The following is a 26,063-nucleotide window of genomic DNA, read 5'->3' on the forward strand; positions in this document are numbered from 1 at the left end:
AGTCGCACGCCTTACGCGCTCGGCCATGCCAGGCCGGTAGAAGGGTACAGATAGCAAACAGTTGGGATTAGACTGAGTCTATTTCAGTACCTAATTTAACTTGCATTGGTGTGTGGCTGGAGACAAACTTTACATTTCTGTTTTATTATATATGTTTGAATTGCAACTAATGCTATAATTTTTATTGTTATTCATACTTCTACTGAATTGTAAGGACTGTTATTTCTTATATAGTATTCATCATTACTTAGAATTGCAAACCAACCAGTGAAACTAATAACAATTTTTTCACCAAACTAACTACAGTATCACGCCCAAAACTTAGAACATGATAAAAACAACTAATCAGAAACCTCCTTCCTTACATGATCGCAATTTCAGCCATGGGAGTAGAGATTATAAAGCGACGGTCAATCCCAGTATTAATTGATAAAGATTAGTCCACGACTTGGATGTTATGACTAGTTGTCCATTACCACCAGTTCTGGAAATAATGTGGTCTGACCATTACTCTAGTAACACATCCTCAGCTTTAAGTGCACAGCGAGATTTATTATTTTTAACGGGTAACCTGATACCCATAATCCAGCATTCTTAAGAGTTGGGTTGTGCTAGGCCGAACTAAAATAAGTTACTAGGAGATATATCCACTTTAAATGCGATATTAATAAACTATATAAACTATGATATGTAACTAAGTTGTTAGCTACAAAAACAAGTTTTAATACATAGTGATATTCTGGAATTTTTATTTAACTATGTTGTATTTATAGTGCTTAGTGTTGAATTCAGGAGTGCACAGGGATATTTCCTTCTGAAGTACAGGTTTTTCCATTTTATGAAGGCTGAATTTCAATTCGTCCCTCCCAACTTCAAATCTCCTCCCTCCGCTGAAAAGATCTGGATTCAGCACTGACACTGCCGAAATTACTATATTTTTCTAAGTAAAAAAATATAGCCTTGTTTCCATGTCATCTTCACGTAAATTCGTGGAGGAATTACAGGTTGGTTGAAAGTGTTTGTCTGTTGGTAAGCAAAATGTTACATGACGGGTTTTCGGTGCTCTGCACGCTACAATTATTGAAACCAGATTTTTAGCGCTATAAGCCCTCGGGCTTATTGATGAGTCGTCGCCTGTGGCTATTCGTAGTAGGAACAGCACAGATTTCATATTGTGAAGTGTTGTGCTGACAAACAATGCTTACCACCGAGCTGCATGTGGACGAATTACATTTTCTGGTCATATTTCTTTATGGTAAGAAATGCTACATGTAATCTTAAGCTTGTGTGTGACAAAAATTAAGTGCAAGGAAAAATAAATTAATTTGGGCCTCATTGCACTTTACGTGCTTCCCTAAGAGTTTGAAAACATCCAAAACAGTGAAACCAAAGAAACATGCAAAAATGTCATTCATATGTTTACGAAAAACACAATTTTAATCCATTAAGAATAATGTTTTATTGAATTTTACAATGCCAAAAAAAAGAATGCTTTTCTCCAAGTTTATTCACATATGTTACACATTATAGTGTTACATATCCACATTCCACAAGTAAAAGGAAGAGAAAAAAAGATTTTGTGTTATACGTTTAAAATATACGTTTAAACATAACCCCATAGTAGGCTTTAAACGTTTATATTGGTTACTAGGTTGCAATACGTACAAAAAATACGTATATCATACATATTATAATACCAATATTCATTATTATAGGTAAACGTAAGTTACAACATTCGAAATATTTTTCCATTCATCCATATTTCACAAGCAACAATAAATATCGTATTCAAAGAGAAGATAATTTATTAAAATAATCTCACATTTAGTTTCCTTAATTTAAGCCTTGAAGACGGAATTCAAGACCAACATAAAAGAAAAAAAGACATGTACAGGGCCGCGAGGGTAAGAAAGCGCCTTATTTTAACTCTCAGAAACATCAAGTAAAATTAATAGAAAAGTAGGCTACATTTTTTACAAAACTATAAAACACTACTTAGAATATCAACAAAATATATCTGAATCTGCTTGTGTTAAATGGCAATACTTTATAAAAGATCGCAAAACAACAAGAAATTTGACAAAAAATGGACTTATTTTCCCGAGCCTTAAGTCATTTAAACAATGTACGTTATTAATAAAAATAGAGCAAGGATATGCTAGCGTATCAACATGTTTTGTCAAACTTGAATATGAATGAACATAAATATGAAAATGCACTGATATTCTGAAAATGTCGTAGAATGTAAATAAAAGAAAATCAAATAATCTAGAATATCCTAGAATAAATGAATTATTGTGAAGTACAAGAGAGAGGGCGTTAAGGTTTGTTTTTAATTGTTTATTTGTGTGCTTGTTAGCAAGATTTCTTTCGAACAGCTGAATAGATTTGGACGAAAGTTGAATTATGACCCAGATTAGAAGTGTTAAGTTTTTGGATGGTCAAAGTCAAAGGTCAGTGTAATAGTAAAGTCACGAAAATAAAAATAAATAAATCTGTATCTGTTAACGTGGGGACCGATTTTTCGTACTATTTTTACTCTGTAACGCTGTAAAAAAATGATCGGATTTTGATAAAATTTTGTGGACCATATGTAGATTATTATTTGACATTGTCCTACCAGAAATGGTCTCTGTTTATTAATAACAACGGATACACAGACACATTTTCGTATTTTTTGAGGGTCGAATGTAATTAACGCTGCGTAGTGGAGGTATGCACTCAGTAGAGTGCTCCTCTTGTTCTATTTCAAGAGCATTAATATAAAGTAGAATATAAAGTTATGATATAACTAAAAAGGGAGAAATCAGTTAGAAAGTAAATCCTTAAGTATATATATATAAGAATGGAATATACATTGTAAATGGAGTTGGGCAAACTAGGTAATATAAATGGAAAGGCCTAGATGAAAATAAGAAGGCCCTTGGCACTCAGATGGATCTGGTATTTCAAATTGAAATGGAAATTTCTTTACGGATACTACATCCTCAGCTTAAGAACTGGATTTTTTACCAGAACCAATATTAAGAAATTTAGATTAGAAGGCAATGATGAGGCTCGAATACTGAAAGAATTATTGTAGGGATACGGAAAAGTACTGACGTTCAACTTGAATTATAAGAATCAGGTCTGTATAGCAAAACTTGAGAAATAGGGTCTGTAGTTCACCTTAGTGAGATTCATATCTGCATAACTAGGCTTAGTAATAAGAAGAGGTGTTGTAGTTTAAGTCAGTAACATTGAGACGTGTGTGACTGAGATTAGCAATAGGAATGGGTGTTGCATTAATTTTAATAATATTCCAATGGAATAGCAAGGCTTTGGGAATAAGAATTAGCTTTATGGTTCGTCTCAGTAAATAATAATAACTTCCGATCACAGTGAATTATGTACCGAGAACGAAGCTAAAATGAACCTTTTCGACAGAATAGGAAATAAACTGTACTATACCTATATGGTTTCGTTAATTGGGTGTTCTAGACGCTAACGATATTTTCTGGCACCCAATAATGTTTGACGAGGTTCGACCAGCTTACAAGATTTAGGTAACTTTTAAATACAACTTATCAGCTAAGAAATTTGATCAGTCTTTATATTAAAAGTGTAGTAACGAACGACAATTTTTGTTATATTATTTGTATAACAAAGTATTTTGGAATAACATTTGGTGTTGTAGTTCACCAAAGTAAATTTAAGTGTGATTAACAATGATTTAAAAATAACAATGGGTATAGCTCAGATTAAACAGTGGGATTTAGATGTAGGTAGTACGGCTTAAAGTATAAGAACGGACACTGGTATTCAAATTAAACAGCGAGGTTCAGGTGCATGTAACCAGACTTCAGGAATAGGAACTGACCTTGTGGTTCCACAAAAGTAAGCGTTTCAATGAACGACGAGACGTTAGAATAAACGTTAACAGACATGAAGTAATAGCTGCAGTTCAACTCAATCGTAAAGCTTTAATCGTAAAAATCGTAAAATTTGACCTTGAGAACTTAGATTTAAATTAGGATGTTGTGATACAACTACAGACCCCAGAATCGGGAAATAAAGTCCTACAAGGTATATTTAAAGTTTGAACATAAAAGAAAAAATTAATATGCCAAATTAAATACACATTTTGAGCTACAACGAAATACTTTATCCGATTACTAAACTTGGGCTTGAATAAAATAAATACCAAATGAAGACGCCAATATAAATTTGGTTAAGATTCGAAAATAAATAATTCATAGATATTTGAATTATCAACATTAAAGCGTGACCAAGACTTCGTAAGTCACTACCATACAATAACATTTTTTGTTCATTTTTTTCACACTACACGCTATATCCAAAAATAAGTTTAGAGCTTTAGTGAGCAATCCAAGAACGCGTGTCTTGTTACCAACGTTGAGCTATTAATTCAAAGGTGCTGTATACACGATAGCTTTAATTAATCTATCGAATCGTCTAACGAATCCTGTCATTTCTTTTCCACGAGACCTCACCCTCGTAGTAATCACATTTATAATGGTTCTTTTAAAATGCTGATAGACAAAATGTATAATTACAAAACTGAATATGAACGGGGAGGAAACGTTCTTAATGAACAGTGAAATTCACAATTCTTCTTTTATGGTTTATCAAACTAAGGTAAGGCCCACCAGAACAATCCTGTCATTCAGCAAACTGATCTCTCAATAACAAAGCCGTATTTGTAGTGGAAAAGATTAACATACCGTACTTTAGTCGCATATTTTAGGGTAATGGTATTACTTATATCCTTTAACAACATCATTGAATATTCAGAAACAAGGTTTGTGTCTTCCTCATGGATAAAAAAGGTTTGGTGGCACAGTTGGAAGTATTAAGTCTCATTTCAGACGAATCACGATCTTCAAAGCTGTCTAGTCCAATTGTAGACAGCCAACCAAACTAAAGCATAAATATTCTTAGTATCAGGAAAGATGTCACCGCATGTGTTTGCTGTAAAAAGATAAATGATCTATTAGACACACCGAGCAAATAAATAGTTACATGTGAAAAATGTTATGTTGAAAATATATCAAGCATGACAGTTGAGAAACCAGTGCTGTATTCCGAGAATACATTGTTTTTCACTGTTTAGGCGAAACTTAAAGGTGGACCTTTAAGGTGAGGGCTCTTCTCGTGACGTTAATTTCAGGCCTATCAAAGTTAGGTTTATTCTACGACAGAGCTCCGACTGGATTTCGTTTTATAATTACCTGGACTCTGGTGTCTAGACTGATCCTCTTACACCTCTACATTTTCCACCTTCTTTAAAGGTGTTGAGCGTAAATAACTTCAGTAAAATAATTAAATCGGACAGGAAAATAGTTCTAAAGACAGGACAAAAGATAAACTTGCGATTAAAGTAGTTTTAAAGTTGTTTAAACCGGTTTTATTTATGTTAATCATTCCCACACTTCAAGGATGACATTCAGTCAATAAGATGATTCTTTTGTTTTTGACGGATGTTAACAAAACGTAAGCGTTACATCACATTATTAAAAAAAATTGACGCGCCAGTTTCGGTGGAAGTTGAGAAAAATTCTCTTATTATGAAATTTCATTGAATAAATATCCTTCCGTGAGTCAGCGGTAAATCTATGGACCGACAACGCTAAAATCTGGGATTCCATTTCCCGTGACAGACAGAGCGGAGATAACCTATTATATACCTGTGCTAAATCAAACTTTGAATAAGTATTTCTGAAAACAATTTGGAACCAATACGGATTATTTTAAGCTCAGTAGAGGAAAAAAATCCAAATTATATAAAAACGAACTTGATGTCACCAGAGGACGGCCATCACTATGGAATATTTCCTTTACGCTTCTAACCTGTCCGCCCATTAGAGTCCGTGTATTTGTTAGGAATATGTTTGATCCAAATAACTCGTACATTAATAAACAACTGTGCGAGTCAATCTTAAAATTATTGCAAAAAAAAATGTTGGTTTTAAAGTGCAACTCCTTTACTGCACTTCTAAAGGTTTTAAAAATACGAATATGTCCTAAAGCATTGTAGCTTAATGTTGTGCTCTTGGTGTGTTTTCGACCTTTAAGTAAAGAGATAAATGTATACGTCACATTCTTCATGATCGTTTGAAGTTCAAAACACAACGTTAAAGATTAATGATGGATTAATCAAGTACTTAACACTTAATGTAAACTGCTTTTGCACTTTTTTTTTAAATTTAGATACAAGGAGATCAAGTAAGAAAAGAAACTATAGTATAATGCTGTATGGTTATGTTATAGGAAAACTGAAATACATAATGTTCTAACATTTACCAATACAGAATGACTAATAAGTTAGTACGGGTATTTGTAACAGTTTGTATGGGGTAGTTATGAAGTTGTTATTGGGTATGGCACAATTTGTGGCACACAGACGAAATGCGCATATTTTTAAAAGACCATGGGGATGGTTTTCACTGATTTCACTAGGTAACACAAATTTTGTTCCTGGAGAGTATGTGTTATTTCTTAATTGTTTATGTTGTAAAAGTACACAAAATGGCCATTATTCCATTCAAACTTTGCTTTTGTGACCTGGATAATGAAATTTAGAAATTAACCTATTTTCTGTGTAAAAATGGGCAAATTTGCACATTTTCATTTACGTAAGGTCTGAATAAAACAAGATGTGAATCAAGATTTACATGTATTTATACCAAAGTTATACAAAAATGTTTAGAAGTGAGTAGTTTTTCGAGATTTGCGACTGTAATGTAAATCATTTCCACGTATCAGCCCCCAAATATATTCTCCCATCATGTTTTCGTTATAGGCTTCCAGGTCACAAAAGCAAAGTTTGAAGAGAAAATTGGGTCTTTTCCATTTATTTTAGGCATAAGCAATTGGGAAATAACACATTTTGCCCAGGAACAAGAAAAAGTAAAAATTTTGTTACATAGTGTAATAGGAAAAGGCATTAGGAGTGCCACTCGTGTATATAAGGATGGTATATAAGCATAAAGTAGTGTGAAGTTTGGAAAAACAAAGATGGATCACGTTATTGGTTACAACACAAAGACAACATTCTAAGACAATATTTTCCAAAGTGGGTATCGCAACTTCTTGAGGTATCAAGTCATGCCCTGAGAGACGTTTCCACGTTTTAGGAAATTGCACAAAAGGTTTTATTGAATTTTCATTTATAGCTGTTAGAGAGTTTAGTAATATAAAGTAGTTTTAAATTTAATCGTCCGTGTTGCACGTAAAAAAAAAACAACAAAAAACTATCTGGCATTTCATATTCCTTTTGGGGCAAGCGACATAAAAGTGGTTTGCCAACACAGCGCCGGTGGCAGATAAAGTGAATAGTCCCGACGTGCCAGGTTATATTTGTCTCTGCAGTGTCGAATTGTTTTTGGTACGCATGTAGTGTGTCACCATAAATAAATAAGAAAGTTTGGGTAGCACTGCTGAGTCTAGGTTTATCGTTGCCGGGTTAACATATGATGTGAGCCTTGCACACATCATGTTGCTGTCAGTCTATAGGCTAGAAAGTTTTCAGTAGTCACCTACATCATGCCTGAAATTTAAGCTATAACTTCGTCCCCTGCTAATTACTAGCTATAACTTTCTGTAGGTGTATATCTATCGCCAGCGGTCATTGCATTAGAGAGTTTAGCAAGTTCAAGGGAGATAGATGCCATGTGTTGTGACGAACAATACCATTTTTAGGATGGAGGCAATAACAAACCTAGAGATGATGGACTATAATGGTAATCCTTGTGGCAGAAATGAATGGAACACATTTTTTGTCATTCTTTATGCACGTACACAATAGGTTTTCGTTACACATTATACATTGCGTTCTATAGATTGTTACACGTACCCGTACTGGTTGCACAAACATCTTGTACGTTACTTTTATATTTTATACGATTTTGTTTCATAGAAGTACATTAAGCTGAAACAAACAGGATTTTTTTCCCCATTTTTTTTGGTTTTCTGAACTTTTCCTTTTTTGATTTGTTTTTTCTGCATAAAATTTAATTTGACAATATGTAAATGAGATGGCAACTCTAAACACACACACACCATCCCTACCATTCTCACGATATTTTAATTTTGTATCCCGTTGTAACAAACATTATATTAATTCCACATTGAAAACCAAATGACATATATCGTACGTTTGTCAGTCTAAAGGTTTTTCAATTTATGTTCACTCTTGTTTGTAAAAATGAAATCACTTCTTAAAAATAAAAATTTAACTTGGAACAATTGATAATCCTTCACTGTTTTTTAACGTCTAAATGTGTATTTGTGTACATTTACATAGAGATATAACTCTAGTTTATTAGTTCAGAAACTGAAAAAAGGATGGCGAAACTATCTTTACATTTACAAAACAAACAAACAAAGGAAAAAAAAAACCACCTACTGGTGTTAAAATTAACGTCTGATCTCTGACGAGGTTTCCCGTCTTTGTTCATCTGCTCTGATCCTTCAGATTTAGGTAAGTTAGGTTTCGATTCTGTAAGAATAAACATTTAAACAAAACTTTTAGCTGGTTTATATAAAAAAACTGTATTAAAGTTTTTCACTACAGGTGGTTACAAATTTCTTTTCCTGGAATCATGGCCTGGTGTTTAAGACACTCTGCTTATCATGGGTTTGAATCTCCTCACCGAACATGCTCGTTATTTTACGCTTGGCGTCGTTAATATGTAATGGTCAATCCCCTTGTTTGTTCCCACAGAAAATCCCAAGACTTGTCAGTCGGTGGTGTTGACCAGTTCCCTTCCTTCTAGTTTATCATTTCAAATTTAGAGACAGACTTCACGTAGCTTTGAACGAAATTCAACAAATAATTACTAACTTCTTGAAAGTTTGGTTTGTTTTGAATTTCGCGCAAACCTACTCGAGGGCTATTTGCGCTAGCCGTCCCTAATTTAGGGATGTAAGACTAGAGAGAAGACAGCTAGTCATCACCACCCGCCGCCAGTTCTTAGGCTATCATTTTACCAACGAATAGTGGAATTTACCGTCACATTATAATGCCCCCACGACTGAAAGGGCGAGCATGATTGGTGTGACGGGGATTCGAACCCGCGACCCTCTGATTACGAGTCGAGTGTCTGGCCTTCTTGAAAGGAAGTCAGATGTTGAAATATAATATATTTTAAAGAATTATTAACGATATAGAACAGACTGAAAAATGTTGGCTGTACACTGTTCTTGTGATTCCTTAATATATATCCGTCTAAAGTAAAGGCTTATTCTACGTGTTTGTTTCAGAATTTCGCGAAAAACCACGCAAAGATCTTCAGCGCTTATTTTTTTCCCCATTTTGTACAGATAGACTAGAGGAAAGACACCTAATAAGTAGCACCAACCGCCAACTTTTGAGACTTGAATCTTGGTATTTTATCACTCTTAAAGAGTACCTGTGGCCACAAAGTACGAAGCGCAATTTTGCGATATCAGAAAGTGAGCCAAGAGTCATGGAATTCACATCCTGGCACGTTAGTCGCTAGACCACGCCTGATATTAAAGCAAGCGGAAAATATGAGGTACAAATTCATTATTGATGTGTAAGCACAAGCAGAAACGTTCTGATCTATACAGCTCACCCAACCTTCTTCCAAGTAGTCTACGCATTGTTTAGGATTTCTCCGAGTTCTTTATCTTCGGAACACGTGGAATTATTGTAATTCAATAATTAGAAAAAATCACTGGCCTCATACACTTATACACTATTGTTGGAGAGTTATATTATTATTCTAGTTTAGTGTTACCCGACTCTTACTAAGAAACAAAAATGTGAAAACATCTCACTCTTAACTGTTGGCGAGAGCCGAGACTGGTCAGTCAGAGAGTTAGTAGTTGGTGCTTTAAGAATTTTACTCTCGGTAGAAGTGCCGTTTGTCAGATCGTGCAACTCTGAAAAAAAAAAAAAAAAAAGATAAAATTAAAAATACCATAAAATATTTTCATAGGTAATTTCTTTTCCTTTAATAACTAGAACTACATCCTTGTTCTAAAATTTGACATTATGAAATATTAAATAATCTCAAGTCAGTAAATTTTCAACTTGTTTTTATACGTCCCATTTCATGGACTGTACATCATTAAGATAGGCCCAACAAGACCCGGGGCAGTGGTTCTCGTGAGCTCCGGATTATTGTCCTATCTCAATGGGCTACAACGGCATCTAAAAAAAAAATGCTATCATGTCTTTTTTATTTTCGTTTTCGGAATTATTCAACCTTTCCACACACTACCTGAAGGCAGCTCTCGAACAACCAATCAAGTGGTGCAGGACCACAGATTGAAAACCACTGCCTAAAAATTTCTTATCTGGCAGAACATGACATTTAATCTTTATTTATGTGTAACAGGATACCCTATTAGGACAAATAATAATTTCAGCCACACTTGTCTTTAGTGACTCAATATTGATAGCTATGTAAGCCGAACAAGATATGTTTGGAGCGTTACCTATACTCTACGTACTGGTCAACTAACTCTAAAAGAATAATTTGACTTAAGTTATTTTTTATCCTATTTTTTCATGACTTAATATAACATAAATATTAAGCCTAAATCACGATAATTCTCTGATGTCTTTCACACAATAATGGAAAGTAAATTATTTAGGATTTTTTTTTTAAATTAAAATTTATTTTATTTATACTCTGAAGTAATTACATTAAAGCTTTTTTAATATATTTTTTCCATTAGTCTTCTTAAAAAACTTCAACAGAAATGTTTACTAAAAATAGTTTGTTCTGCAAAGGTGGAAGTGGAGATCTGAAGTGAAAACTTTCGTTAACAGTAAACATTTTTGAAACTACAGATAATAATAAATACTCTACGAAATTGAATTATCTTAGAAAGTTCCACGAATTATTTTCTATGTATTACTAAGCAAATGGATACAATGTTTCCCTCTTAAATACTTAAGCATTTTTTTCTTGAACTTATTACGTAAATAATAATGATAATGTTTGATTTCCACTATAAAGACATTGGAAGGCCATCATAAAATGTTTCTAAATTTACAGACATTCTTATCCGACATAAACTATGATATTTCTAGATATACATACACTCTAAACTATCATGATATACATTTAAAGAAATACAAACATTGTAAACTATCTAAAATGCCCTCCCCCCTCTTTCCAGAGGCACAGCAGGATGTCTGCGGACTCCCACTGCTAGAAATCGGGTTTCGATATAACTGGTGGACAAAGCACAGTTAGCTTTGTGTTTAATTGTGAAGAAGCAAACTATAATAAAATACGATATTTAAAGAAACACAAAGACTCTAAACTATCATAAAATACGATATTTAAAGAAACACAAAGACTCTAAACTATCATAAGATAAGATATTTAAAGAAACACAAACACTCTAAATTATCAAAAATAAGATATTTAAAGAAACACAAACACTCTAAATTATCAAAAATAAGATATTTAAAGAAACACAAACACTCTAAACTATCAAAAATAAGATATTTAAAGAAACACAAACACTCTAAATTATCAAAAATAAGATATTTAAAGAAACACAAACACTCTAAACTATCAAAAATAAGATATTTAAAGAAACACAAACACTCTAAACTATCAAAAATAAGATATTTAAAGAAACACAAACACTCTAAACTATCATAAAATAAGATATTTAAAGAAACACAAACACTCTAAACTCTCATAAAATACGATATTTAAAGAAACACAAACACTCTAAACTATCATAAAATAAGATATTTAAAGAAACACAAACACTCTAAACTATCAAAAATAAGATATTTAAAGAAACACAAACACTCTAAACTATCATAAAATAAGATATTTAAAGAAACACAAACACTCTAAACTATCAAAAATAAGATATTTAAAGAAACACAAACACTTTAAACTATCATAAAATAAGATATTTAAAGAAACACAAACACTCTAAACTATCAAAAATAAGATATTTAAAGAAACACAAACACTCTAAACTATCATAAAATACGATATTTAAAGAAACACAAAGAAAATAAGATATTTAAAGAAACACAAACACTCTAAACTATCATAAAATAAGATATTTAAAGAAACACAAACACTCTAAACTATCATAAAATAAGATATTTAAAGAAACACAAACACTCTAAACTATCAAAAATAAGATATTTAAAGAAACACAAACACTCTAAACTATCATAAAATAAGATATTTAAAGAAACACAAACACTCTAAACTATCATAAAATACGATATTTAAAGAAACACAAACACTCTAAACTATCATAAAATAAGATATTTAAAGAAACACAAACACTCTAAACTATCATAAAATAAGATATTTAAAGAAACACAAACACTCTAAACTATCATAAAATAAGATATTTAAAGAAACACAAAGACTCTAAACTATCATAAAATACGATATTTAAAGAAACACAAAGACTCTAAACTATCATAAGATAAGATATTTAAAGAAACACAAACACTCTAAACTATCAAAAATAAAATATTTAAAGAAACACAAACACTCTAAACTATCATAAAATAAGATATTTAAAGAAACACAAACACTCTAAACTATCAAAAATAAGATATTTAAAGAAACACAAACACTCTAAACTATCAAAAATACCCCCAGTGACTCCCATTGAAATTCAAATAAACAAAAATAATTGTATGTAAACTAAATTAAAACGAGCACTTCAAAACTATCATTTATAATACTGTGTTCAGTCGATGGTAAAAGTTGTCGTTTAAAGTTTATCTCAAAGATACTCAAGGGGTCATCTGAGCTCTGCCCACCAGTGGTATCGAATGCCGGTTTTTAGCGTTGTAAGTTCGTAATCATACCGCTCTGCCACTGGGGAGCATGGGGAAAAGAAAAATTATTGTACAAGAGAATTATTTTCTTATCCAATAAAAAAGAAAAACACATAAAACACAGGCATAATTTGAATTTTAAAAATCATTACCAATTTCCAATAGCAATATGAAATTATGGAAATGTAACGACCTTAAGAATATTTATAACCATGTGTTGTTATTCATGTTTCATATCTGTTAGCCATAAAATATTTTCAAATTAATTGTATAAACTAAACGATTACAAATGATGTTACAACAGTACCGATGAGCATGGATCACGGCAAAAAATTATTCTATAGCAGTTTAAAAAAAATGCTTTTTTTACATACTAAACGAACGTCTTATTCAGTGATGACGAGAAACCCACTTGTTGAGAAATTTATATGCAAAAACGGCTCGTTTGGGCTGAGAAAACACTTTACATAGAAGAGCGAACAACGTTTCGACCTTCTTCGGTCATCGTCAGGTTCACAAAGAAAGAGGTAACTGACCGGAAGCTGACCACATGTTTGAAAGGGGTTGTGTAACTGTGTGTCGAAATGTAGAGGGCGGTATTAGATGTTTGAATATATAATTTTATTTATTATATTAATATAGGTATAAAGGCGTTCCTTTATATTGGTTTATTTTGGGTTTAAGTTGTTGTATAAGTAAGGCTTCTTTAATTTTACGTTTGTTTATGTTTGTTGTAACATCAGCCAGCTCATTTATCAAAGACTCTTTTTAATTTCAAGTCTAATCTAAATCAACTTAATCATAAAGCCTTAATGGCCAGTTTCGATGTTATATCCCTCTTTACAGAAGTTCCAACCACTGAAGCCTGCAAGATAGCCTTAGAACTCTATATCCGAGACCCTAACCCAACTACAGAAATTCCCAGTAACCAGTTAGCAACCCTCATAGAATTCACCACGATAAAGACAAACTTCATGTTCAACAACCAAAACTATATACAAACAAACGGCTCTAAGCATGGGCAACCCAGTATCACCAGTTCTAGCCAATATTTTATGACACAAGTTGAAACACAAGCAATTAACACAGCATTACATCCGCCACTATACTGGTATAGATATGTAGATGACACGGTTGTGGATTCAAATCTACAGAACACATACTTAATTTTTCAATCACATTAACTCTATACATCCCAACATCAACTTCACATGTGAACAGGAAGAAAACAATCAAATATCATTTCTTAACCTCAAAATTACAAGAACTGATACACAATTTCAAACAGAAATTCACCGAAAAATCACCCATACTGGACTATACATTCCTTGGGACTCAGCACATGAAACAAAACAAAAAACTCAACATACTAAGAAACCAAATAAACACAGCCATAAAACTATGCTCACCAGATAAAATTAACGATGAATTAGACAAAATAAAACAATACTTCACCAACATCAATAAGTTTCCTCCACAAACCGTAGAAAACATTATACGCACACACCTAGACAGAAAGCAAAATCAACCAACTAAAGTAAATACAGCTCACGAATCAAAAAACCACGAAACCATATACTGCTGTATACCATATATTCCCGACATCAGCAAACAAATAACCAACATTTGGCAAAAATTAGTAACAAAATATGACATTCCAATTAATACCAAATTTATTCAAAACCCGGCACAAAAAACTGAGGTCTATACTATGTAAAAACTACACTGACAAACACCACACCAACATTATTTATAAAATACAATGTGAAAACTGCCACGACTTCTATATTGAGAAACAAGTAGAAAATGGAAACCAGATTCAAAGAACATAAAAGTCACCTTCACACGTTTTCGAACACTGCAAGTCAAATAAACACAACATAACCATAGAAAACACTCAAATACTAAATAAAGAAACAAACATAAACAAACGTAAAGTTAAAGAAGCCTTACTTATACAACAACTTAAACCCAAAATAAACCAATATAAAGGAACGCCTTTATACCTATATTAATATAATAAATAAAATTATATATTCAAACATCTAATACCGCCATCTACATTTCGACACACAGTTACACAACCCCTTTCAAACATGTGGTCAGCTTCCGGTCAGTTACCTCTTTCTTTGTGAACCTGACGATGACCGAAGAAGGTCGAAACGTTGTTCGCTCTTCTATGTTGTTTAATTACAACCTTGGTAAATACATAGCATGGGCATTCTCCAAATATGTAACATCAGCCAGCTCATTTATCAAAGACTCTTTTAATTTCAAGTCTAATCTAAATCAACTTAATCATAAAGCCTTAATGGCCAGTTTCGATGTTATATCCCTCTTTACAGAAGTTCCAACCACTGAAGCCTGCAAGATAGCCTTAGAACTCTATATCCGAGACCCTAACCCAACTACAGAAATTCCCAGTAACCAGTTAGCAACCCTCATAGAATTCACCACGATAAAGACAAACTTCATGTTCAACAACCAAAACTATATACAAACAAACGGCCTAAGCATGGGCAACCCAGTATCACCAGTTCTAGCCAATATTTTTATGACACAAGTTGAAACACAAGCAATTAACACAGCATTACATCCGCCACTATACTGGTATAGATATGTAGATGACACGGTTGCGGGATTCAAATCTACAGAACACATACTTAATTTTTTCAATCACATTAACTCTATACATCCCAACATCAACTTCACATGTGAACAGGAAGAAAACAATCAAATATCATTTCTTAACCTCAAAATTACAAGAACTGATACACAATTTCAAACAGAAATTCACCGAAAAATCACCCATACTGGACTATACATTCCTTGGGACTCAGCACATGAAACAAAACAAAAACTCAACATACTAAGAAACCAAATAAACACAGCCATAAAACTATGCTCACCAGATAAAATTAACGATGAATTAGACAAAATAAAACAATACTTCACTAACATCAATAAGTTTCCTCCACAAACCGTAGAAAACATTATACGCACACACCTAGACAGAAAGCAAAATCAACCAACTAAAGTAAATACAGCTCACGAATCAAAACCACGAAACCATATACTGCTGTATACCATATATTCCCGACATCAGCAAACAAATAACCAACATTTGGCAAAATTAGTAACAAAATATGACATTCCAATTAATACCAAATTTATTCAAAACCCGGCACAAAACTGAGGTCTATACTATGTAAAACTACACTGACAAACACCACACCAACATTATTTATAAAATACAATGTGAAAACTGCCACGACTTCTATATTGGAGAAACAAGTAGAAAAATGGAAACCAGATTCAAAGAACATAAAAAGTCACCTTCACACGTTTTCGAACACTGCAAGTCAAATAAACACTCAAATACTAAATAAAGAAACAAACATAAACAAACGTAAAGTTAAAGAAGCCTTACTTATACAACAACTTAAACCCAAAATAAACCAATATAAAGGAACGCCTTTATACCTATATTAATATAATAAATAAAATTATATATTCAAACATCTAATACCGCCATCTACATTTCGACACACAGTTACACAACCCCTTTCAAACATGTGGTCAGCTTCCGGTCAGTTACCTCTTTCTTTGTGAACCTGACGATGACCGAAGAAGGTCGAAACGTTGTTCGCTCTTCTATGTAAAGTGTTTTCTCAGCCCAAACGAGCCGTTTTTGCATATAAATGAACGTCTTATTATTATAATATTGTAGATGCTTTTTTTTTTTTCTAAAACTCTTACCTTTTGACTTAGACACATTCTGTATGTTTTCATCTCTCTCCTTTTTCTGAGTCTGTTTGGTAGCCATTGCTAAGAAACACGTACAAATTAAACAAACGATAAAATAACTATTTAAGTTACATTTCTGTGTACTTTATCACATAATTAATGAATGGTGTAATTCAGGTATCCGTGGTTTCATATAAATATGAATGGTGTATATTTTTGTAACTATAGTATGATAATTGCTTCTTTTGTTGTTTTTTGGTTTCGCGCTAAGCCACGCAAGGGCTATCTGCGCTAGTCATCTCCAATTTAGCAGTGTAAGGCTAGAGAGAAGACAGCTAGGCATCACCGCCAACCGCCAACTCTTAGGCTACTCTTTAGCTAACGAATAGTGGGATTTACCGTCATATTATAATGCCCCCCGGCTGAAAGTACAAACATGTTTGGTGAGATAGGGATTTGAACCCGCGACTCTCAGATTACGAGTCAAACGCTCTAACCGAGCCAGGTGTGATAATAATGAAAGGTGTATTTTAGGTAATTATTGTATCATACAATTATGAATTATGTATACATACTCAGATAACCATAGTTTTATATAATTATGAATGGTATATATTCAGGCAGCTATGGTTTCATACAATTATGAATGATATACATTCAGGTAAAAAGGGTACCATCATAATGAATGGTATATATTCATCTAGGTAACATTTTATTTTTAGTTATAATTTAATAGTTGACTTCTCTAGACAACAAATAAGGTTTTTTTAAAATTATAAATCTTCCTTTGGGGTTCATTTTCACAACGAGTATACAAATAACTTTATCTTATAAATCATTTCAAATAACTTCGTGCATTTTCACTTCCTTTTAAATTTACTTATATCTAAAGACTCAGACTTAAAAGTTAAGTACATGAGTAAGTTGTGATACATTTATGTATTATAGAGCATTACATTTGATTCAAATCCATTATTACTGACGCAGTATTTACATGTAAGAAGCTGAAGTGGTAAACCTAGACTAGTGATAATATAGGTATACTCAGATTAAAATTAAAACCACAGTGTAGGCTTCAGTTTTATATAATATAGGTATACTCAAATTAAACTTAAAACTACACTGTAGGTTTCAGTTTTATATAATATAGGTATACTCAGATTAAAATTAAAACCACAGTGTAGGCTTCAGTTTTATATAATATAGGTGTACTTAGATTAAAATTAAAACTACACTGTAGGCTTCAGTTTTATATACACTAGGAAATATTACAAATAGTTACAATGCGTAGAAATAACTGAAAAAATTATTTATTTCATAAGACAAAATAAAAATAAAACACGCACACAACTGATAACAAGTAGTTATTTCCATTTGAAACGCCCATAGTTTTGTTTTCTAAATCACAACTATTCTGTAAATGCAGATTTAGCAAACTACCTGAACTCTCAGCGTCTAAATGTGTAGGTTTATAGCGCTACAATTAGGGATTCTATTCCTGTTTTACATTGACATTGATTATCATTTTCAGACGTGTGGTTTTTACCTTCTCTTCCCAATAAATATATATTCATAAATATGAAATTTTATAAGAAAGATAAAATAGTACTAAAAAAGAAAACTCCTTTCACACGTGGCTTTCCAAACTGTAGTTTTAAGTTCTGATTAGAGTTTCAGAAAAGAATCAGAAAACATACAACGGGTGGAAATAAATATAAAAAGAAACCGAAATGTAAACGGCTGATAAATTTAAAATCAGTACGTTTGATCTTCAACGTCAATATTTGAAATAAAAATGACTACGACAGATTTTACAAATCGCCTTTGCCCTGATATAAAACCGTCTACGATGCAATTTTACAATTCATGTAGGCTACGAGTCGACATAAAGAGTAGAAATGAAAGACAAGAACCAAAACGTTTTTAGGTTTTTTTGGGTTTTTTTATTTCTGCGCGAATGGTTTCAGTCCTTGGTAATCGGTTTGCTTTAAATAAAATTTTCGGTGAAAAGTTTTACTATCACTTTAAATCTAAAAGACGATTAATCCGAAACAGTGAAATTATAAAAAGTACTCGGGCCTTAGTTTCATTTCTCATGTTAATAAAAATCCACACGAATTTCAAATATACAGCTATGGCCAAAAGTTTGCATCATCCTAGAATTTTATTGGGGTGAAACATGACGATATATAAATATTTTGTGTCTGTTTATTTGAAAAGTGAAAGTACAAAACAATACGCAAAAATTGTGTCGGAAATCACGGTAGTAGTACTTAGTACTTGAAATGCACTTAGTACACGGTTTTCAAGACTTCCTTTATACCGGAATTATATTGCTATAAACTGAGTTTCGATACCCATGGTTGGTAGAGTACAAATAGGCCTTTTTGTAGCTTTGGGCTTGATAACAAACAACAACAATCCTTTCATGCATGGGCTCAATAAGGCTCTGAAGGGCTGAGCTTCCCTTCAGGCTCCTCCCAACACCATTTAAACTTAATATTGCACAGTGGGTTTCATTCAACTTTATGAAGCGACAATGAATATTTCTTGACAATATATACAATACTCTGTCCGTAGCGAGTTGATTTTTTTAAAAAAGACTCTTAACGTTAGGTATTATTATCTAGCCAGTATAAAAGTTAGTGGGTGCCACGTCACGTCACGTTTGATCTCTTGAATTAGGAGAAATTACAAAAAACAAAATGCATTTATCTAGATGAAATAATACGATTACTGTCTGCTCATTACAATTTAAGTAACGGGGGCTCAGAGCTCTGATGAGGGGGCTGCCGTTAAACCTTATAAATGTAGTGAGTGTTGATATAATAAGCCTAAAGTGAAGAAGTAGTTGTGGGATCACCTAGACTAGAGCCACGTTCATAATATTTATTGTTAAAGTTCAAATATCAATTCAATTTTAAACGTAAAACGTTCCTGAATTAACTTATTTTCTGTTAGAGCTTTAATGATTTTAATAAAAAACAAACCTCTTTAATCAGTGGAGACCCTGAATTAGGGACTCAACAAATATACTTTACGGTTTCGTCGTCTATACATTTATTTCATTTTATACTTTCAGTCTGTAGAATAACAATAACATAAAGTTTTATGTCATGTTGCTAGCACTATGACATAAAAGTCATTGTTGGAACGTAATGTTACTCAAACGCACTGGCTTTTGTACGTATTACAAGTTATTAATCTAACTGCTGTTTACCAATAATAATTATACGAATATGCCTCAAATACATTTCATGAATGATCTTAATTTTCATTGGCTCACAAAGAAATTGACTAACGTTTGACTGCCTCAACTGCACTGTTTTGCCTGTTTGCTGGTCAAGGTTGATGATTTGACAAAATTTATTTAATTCAGTTAACTAAGAATTGTAAGTTTAGGGTATAGTGTGAGGTGGGGGCGGTAATACTCATCCTGCCATTTGTGACGGGCTATATGCTAATCACTAATAGGATATGTATCTACATATTGAATAACTTATCGAGACGTTACAATAAACAACCGAACTTGCCACAGAATAGTTGTTTATTTTTTCTTATAGGAAAGCCACATCGAGCTATCTGCTGTGTCCACCGAGGGGAATCGACCCCTGGCTTTAGCATCGTAAATCCGTAGACTTACCGCTGTCGCATGGGAGAACATTTTGCTACAGATGGGTACAATTTAATGTCTTACTTTAAGAGAAATAAAACTTGTTTACTCTTTTAGCCAAAATACTGTTTCGAGTACAAAAAGAAAACGTAAATAATTAATTTCCCATCGGATGGTATGCACGAGTTAAATTGTCTCTAATATGTTTCTACACAGTTAATTGTGCGCAAGTAAAGTACTAATTGAATATAAATAATATTTAAATTATAATTAATTAAAATTAATAATAATTAATAGATCCATCAAAGCGAATGTCTGTTATTTTCTGTGATTAGTTCTCATGGATCGAATAATCAAATGTCATATCAACATTTAATATTTAAAGACTACGATTTTTCACGTCTTGTTTAATCGTATAATCAACAATTACACTTTGGATTCTCGACTCGCAATCTGTTGGGCGCGGTTTCGATTTTACGTTCCACCAAGTATGCTCACCCTTTCAGTCGTGGGGGCATTATAAAATTGTAGTCAATCCCACTAATCTTTGATAAAAAGTATCCCAAGAGGTGATGACTAGCTACTTTCCCTGTAGTCTTTCACTACGTCCTTCCAGTGGCATAGCGGACTTACACAGTTAGAATTCGGGTTTCGATACCCGTGGTGGGCAAAGCACAGCTAGTTCATTGTGTAGATTTGTGCCTAATCACAAATAATTTATTTATTTCACTGTTAAATTAGGAACGGTTAGTGCGGATAGCCCTCGCAGCTTTGTCCGAAGTTCAAGCCAAACAGAACTCAATACAGCTTTGTTAAAAATATTTGGACATTCCTTGACCACCTAAGTAGCCTCCGTGACACTGGAAGTCATAGACGCTTCGAATGTGCACTAATTACATTCGAAGATTTCGCGAATAAAATTCAGCACAATGATTGCAACTGTGCTGCCACCTTTTGGATGTGAATATATCAAGTGTAGACTGCAATGTGTTTAAGTATCGTAACATCAAAATTAATACAAATGCAACATTTAGGATGTATTAAAAACATAATTAATTACCAGGTATGTTTCTAATAAAAGTTTCCTAACTAGCCATTAGTATTACACTACATATTCTAAATAATAATTAGTATTGTTTTTATTATTGTTTACACAGTTAAAAAATATTAACCAAGTTACAAATCCTGTCCTCATGTTCCAATATGTGCGAAATTATGCCCGAGTTTCACTAAATTAAATAGGTGGCCTTAAAAACGATATTCAAAGATTATTTCATTATAACGAAATCTGATTTATCGAAACAAGGCTTGGAAACTAATTTGCTATGAAGCTTATATATATAAACTACCGGAAATTAGATTAGAACCATTTCAGTAAGAATTATCATTCCATAAAGACAGTCTCGTCTACCCATTCAGTTTAATCCGTGTGTGATAAGGAAAAGTATGTTTCCATCGTTATGATTTAATATCTTACGAAACGATAAGATATTTTTTCGTTTTTACTGAGAACAAAATGAAACAGCTCCGTATAAGGAAGACGAACACAAACGTTATAAGAATTATCTTTGAAATATAATTTTCTTTTATTTCAGAATTCCAAGCGTGACTTGTTGAGGCAACCATGTTTAAATGATAAAGTAATATACGTAAATACAGGTTTATATCTGTATTAAAATATCCTTTGTTACTATTATGTTTGGCTGACTGTAGAGGTTAGATTAATATATATCTACGCGACCAAGTACATGTGTGTATATATATATATTCTTTGGTCACTTTTATTAACAAAAACTTAAAATTATTAAAATTTAAGTTCAACTTTAACATGGAAAGAAGTTATCATCAAACATTATAAAGATGGGTTTAAGAACCCAATCTGAGAAACATGATTGGTAGATTGATTCCCAAATAAAGCCTTCTGATATTCCCTGTCTTTTAGACAAATTCCTAATTTGAACTCCTTACAACATCTGTACTCTGAATTGATCACCGAAGCGGCAAAATTCACACTAATTTTTAGGTTACGAGAGATTAAGACCCATACCCCATCCGAATTCCCACACAGATCATATTAGTGGCCGTGATTGTAGCGCAGTACTATATCTCGTACCTCAACTCTATAAAGCCGTTTTCTCTGTGGTTTTCACGAGTACTCTTGACAGAAATGATCGAGGAAGGCTCAACAAAGCTAACTTGCTGCTATGAGAAACTTGAAAGTATTGAAAATATAACTTTGAAAATGTTCATAAGTGTTCTCCAATTTCCACTATTTTGTTCAAAAGGAGCCCAATCTGACCAATCCCTAAGTTCCACATCCTTGTAGCAAAGTACTATGGGAAGACGAGTTTAATTCTGGAAGTTAGGTGTGTATTTTGAAGAAAACAGATCAGAGCCACTTATTGGTTCTAATTTGAAGACCGAAAATCTAAATGTCCCTCAGTAAACTCAACCAATCTCCCAAATTTAGTCTCATCAACTTAGAAGAGTGGGTGTTAAAATAACTGTACATGGTATTTTAAATAGTTTGAAAAGATTCAATAGCGTTTGAAGACAGGAAAAAGGCCAATACAGTCTGAATATATTACTGTATAGAAATAGTTTCATTTCTGTTCTCAGAAATAGATAATTATGTATATTTATCTCACAGTCTCTTTGAAAATAGTATATTTAAGAAAGATATGCCAAACTTCAGCCATTAAAGACTGACACGTATGGGTCAGGTGGCTAGGGTGCGCTTGATTCGCAATCTGAGAGTCGCGGGTTGGAGTAGTCCAAGAGTTGGCGGTCGGTGGTGGTGAATAGATGCTTTCCCTCTATTCTTTCGCTGCTAAATTAGGGACAGCTAGCGCAGTTAGTCTTCGTGTAGCTTTGCGAGAAAACCAAACGGTTTTAAATTAAAAAATCAACTAATTCTCACCAATCTGAAATAACGTATTAGAATATTCGGTTGTGTGTTTCAAAATAATAAACTAGAGTCTGGTTATGGCATAACATTTAAAGAGTTTAGCGCAATATAGAGATATTCAGACTTTGCGACATATTGTTAGTAAACAATAAAAGTGACAGTCAGTCTCGTTATTAGGCGGTACGCTACTAACTGGCTATGTTTTCTCTAGCCAATAATTAAGAACTTTGTACAGCTACACCTGAACCTTTGTAAGAGGGTCTCTCATTGGATCTTTCAGCGCATATGCATTAAATATAGCTAAGGTTAAAAATATTACAGTTCAGAAGCAAAATTCGAATGATCGTTTATACGTTAGGCTAAATAATGAACTGTTAGACTCCAAACATTATCCCGATAAGTTTAATCATATCACAAATGAGCGATGTGACATAGTATTTTTTTTTTTTAAATTGAAGAATTAGTACAATTGTTAATATAAAAATTGAACTATAACTGTGGACAATAAACTTATAGGACTTTTTGTAACTGTTTTTTTCTTCTTCTTAGACTTAATTCAGATGAATAGGTATTTCTTCTTTATGGGTATTTGGATATGTTGAAAATTATATACCCAAGAGGGTCAGGTGCAAAAAGACCCCTTTCTCCATCTCTAACTTCAATTCGCAGCTACTACCATGTTGAAGTTGTAGTGTTTGAGGGCCAGAGTAACCCACACTTACTTTGGCCCTTTTCAGGGCAATGTCCGTATATTTTCTACAATCTTTTTTTTTAAATCTAATTATACAAAAATATTTATAAACTATGTATATTATACTAAATCTAAACGTCTAGTGCATGGTGGCCTACTTGATTTATATTTCTTAAATATATATTCGTAGGAGAGAGGTAGTTAAGACTATGTTCATCATGTACGTAGCATCTGTCGAGGTCAAACAATAAATCATTTTTATCTCAATTTTATTAAAGTAATTTAGTGCGTTATGCAAGAGTCTATCAGATACTGTTTGTAAGTTTGTGTATGAATGTTGATGAAGTACTGCGCGGTACTTTTTATGATGTGGTGTTGATTAAATTTTGTATTTTCTGCAGTTTATGTAATTGTTTTTGTGATGTGTTTACGCAGGCTGGTCATGCGTGTTCCATAATGGGTCTTCAAAATTTTGTTTGTTTGTTTTGAATTTCGCCCAAAGTTACACGAGAACTATCTGCGCTAATTTAGCAGTGTAAGACTAGAGGGAAGGCAACTAGTCATTACCACCCACCGTCAACTCTTGGGCTACTCTTTTACCAACGATTAGTGGGATTATGTAGAAAAACGGGGAAGTTAGTTTTTCTTTTGTTTAGAGATATTTTGTCGATATTTTAAGTTTAAAATTAAATGACATAATAGAACAATAAACTTTAGAAACTTATTTTGCTTAATATTTTTTTATTTATCTATGATTTTTTTAACCATTACTAACTACATTCGTTCAAGTTATATCTACAGTTCCATTTCATTGAACGTAATTGTAGCCGAATGTCCAGTCATTTGTATAAGTGTGCTTGTTAGTATGCGTTGGTTATGTCTAATATGGTTCAGTGGCAACTCGGCGACAGCGGATTGGGCGACAGTATGTTGTATTGAAAGACAGGTGGTCGACTGGACAAGTTTTTGAACTGTAACTAGTTGAAAAATTAACTTGTTGACAGTAGGTTGTCGACAATTGTGTCATGAAAAGTATATGATATTATATTAACGTTTACTTAGGGGAATGCATGCATCAGGTTTACAACGTCCATGAGTAATTTGTTTTGCGAAGGTACAAACTCAGCCATGATGAAAATTCGGAAAATAAATTTTTACCGTGTTTTCTTATAGAAAAGCCACATCGTGCTATCTGCTGAGTCCACCGAGTGGAATCGAACCCCTGATTTTAGCGTTGTAAATCCGTAGACTTGTCCGCTGTACCAACGGAGAACAATAAATTTTTACCGAGTTAAATTTTGTGAAATGAGACAAAATAATAAAGAATGAAAGTAACTCAAGTCTACGAAATATTGAATTTATACTTTGAAAATGAATTGAATAAGAAAAAAAAAAAAATTGAAATTTAATATATTATAGATGACTTATAATAAAAACTAAAATTGACGTAATGATGTTTTCTACAGCATAAAATGTTGAGCTAATTATTTTACTTCGATAGCGATAACCACCCACTTTGTAATACAACCGGTAAATTCTAAATATTGGTCAACAAGTCTGTCGCAAAAGATAATATTGTCGGCATTGTGTTGTCGCTGAGTTGTTTGTCCATTAGTAATATTGTCAGTGAATTAAGTGTCGCGAATTGTGCTTTCGCCTAATTGACCATGAATCTCTAATATAGATTGTTTATGCTTTTATTTCAGCATGTTGTTCAAAATTCTTTGTTTGTTTAATTTAGCAGAAAACTATACAAATTACTATCTGTGTTGTGTTTATCGCAGGGATCGAAATTTAAATTTATTATTGTTGAGCCATCGAGGGACTCAAACTGCAAACTAAAATTTCGAAATAGTAGCAGCTCCTTTTTGGTCATTATTATTTTCTTAGTGCAAAGCTACGTAATGGACTATCTGCACTCTGTTCTAAGAGTCGAACCCCAGAATTGGGCGTTGTAAGTCTTTAACCTTACTGATGACCCATCGAAATACTCTTTCGTTGTTGTATATTGTGTTTATCAGGGATTGGATTTACGACACAAATAGAATAACGCGTGGAATCTTTTGTTTAGGTCCAGTTCTGTAGAAGAAGCTTGCGTTATGAGACAGTAATTTCGTCCAATATAAACGGATTCTTTTACTCTCATTTATCAAAATGACAGTCGTCCGTGTTGCATTATTTACATCCGTTAAGTGGACATCACTTATAGAAACAGTGTTATGGCATTTAGTAATACGACAAGCTCATATGTATAAATAAAACAAAGTCCTTTCATTCATGAAAACTTGATATT

The 26,063-nt window shown here is 32.9% G+C and overlaps 1 protein-coding gene across 2 annotated transcripts in view; it reads right to left on the bottom strand.

Moving 5' to 3' along the window:
* Positions 1 to 1,490: 1,490 nt before the first annotated feature.
* LOC143255128 (lachesin-like) overlaps positions 1,491 to 26,063 on the bottom strand; it is a 165,382-nt gene continuing 140,809 nt past the window's right edge. For both annotated transcript variants that reach the window (XM_076510316.1, XM_076510317.1), the window contains exons 7-10: positions 16,571 to 16,639; positions 9,805 to 9,909; positions 8,408 to 8,500; positions 1,491 to 4,971 (exon numbers count right to left, since the gene is read on the bottom strand). In XM_076510316.1, the coding sequence (XP_076366431.1) occupies positions 4,883 to 4,971; positions 8,408 to 8,500; positions 9,805 to 9,909; positions 16,571 to 16,639 (356 nt within the window). In that variant the 3' untranslated portion in view covers positions 1,491 to 4,882. The remainder of the gene's footprint in view (positions 4,972 to 8,407; positions 8,501 to 9,804; positions 9,910 to 16,570; positions 16,640 to 26,063) is intronic.

The sequence above is a fragment of the Tachypleus tridentatus genome, chromosome 7 (assembly GCF_004210375.1).
Source record: "Tachypleus tridentatus isolate NWPU-2018 chromosome 7, ASM421037v1, whole genome shotgun sequence".
Lineage (NCBI taxonomy): Eukaryota > Metazoa > Arthropoda > Merostomata > Xiphosura > Limulidae > Tachypleus > Tachypleus tridentatus.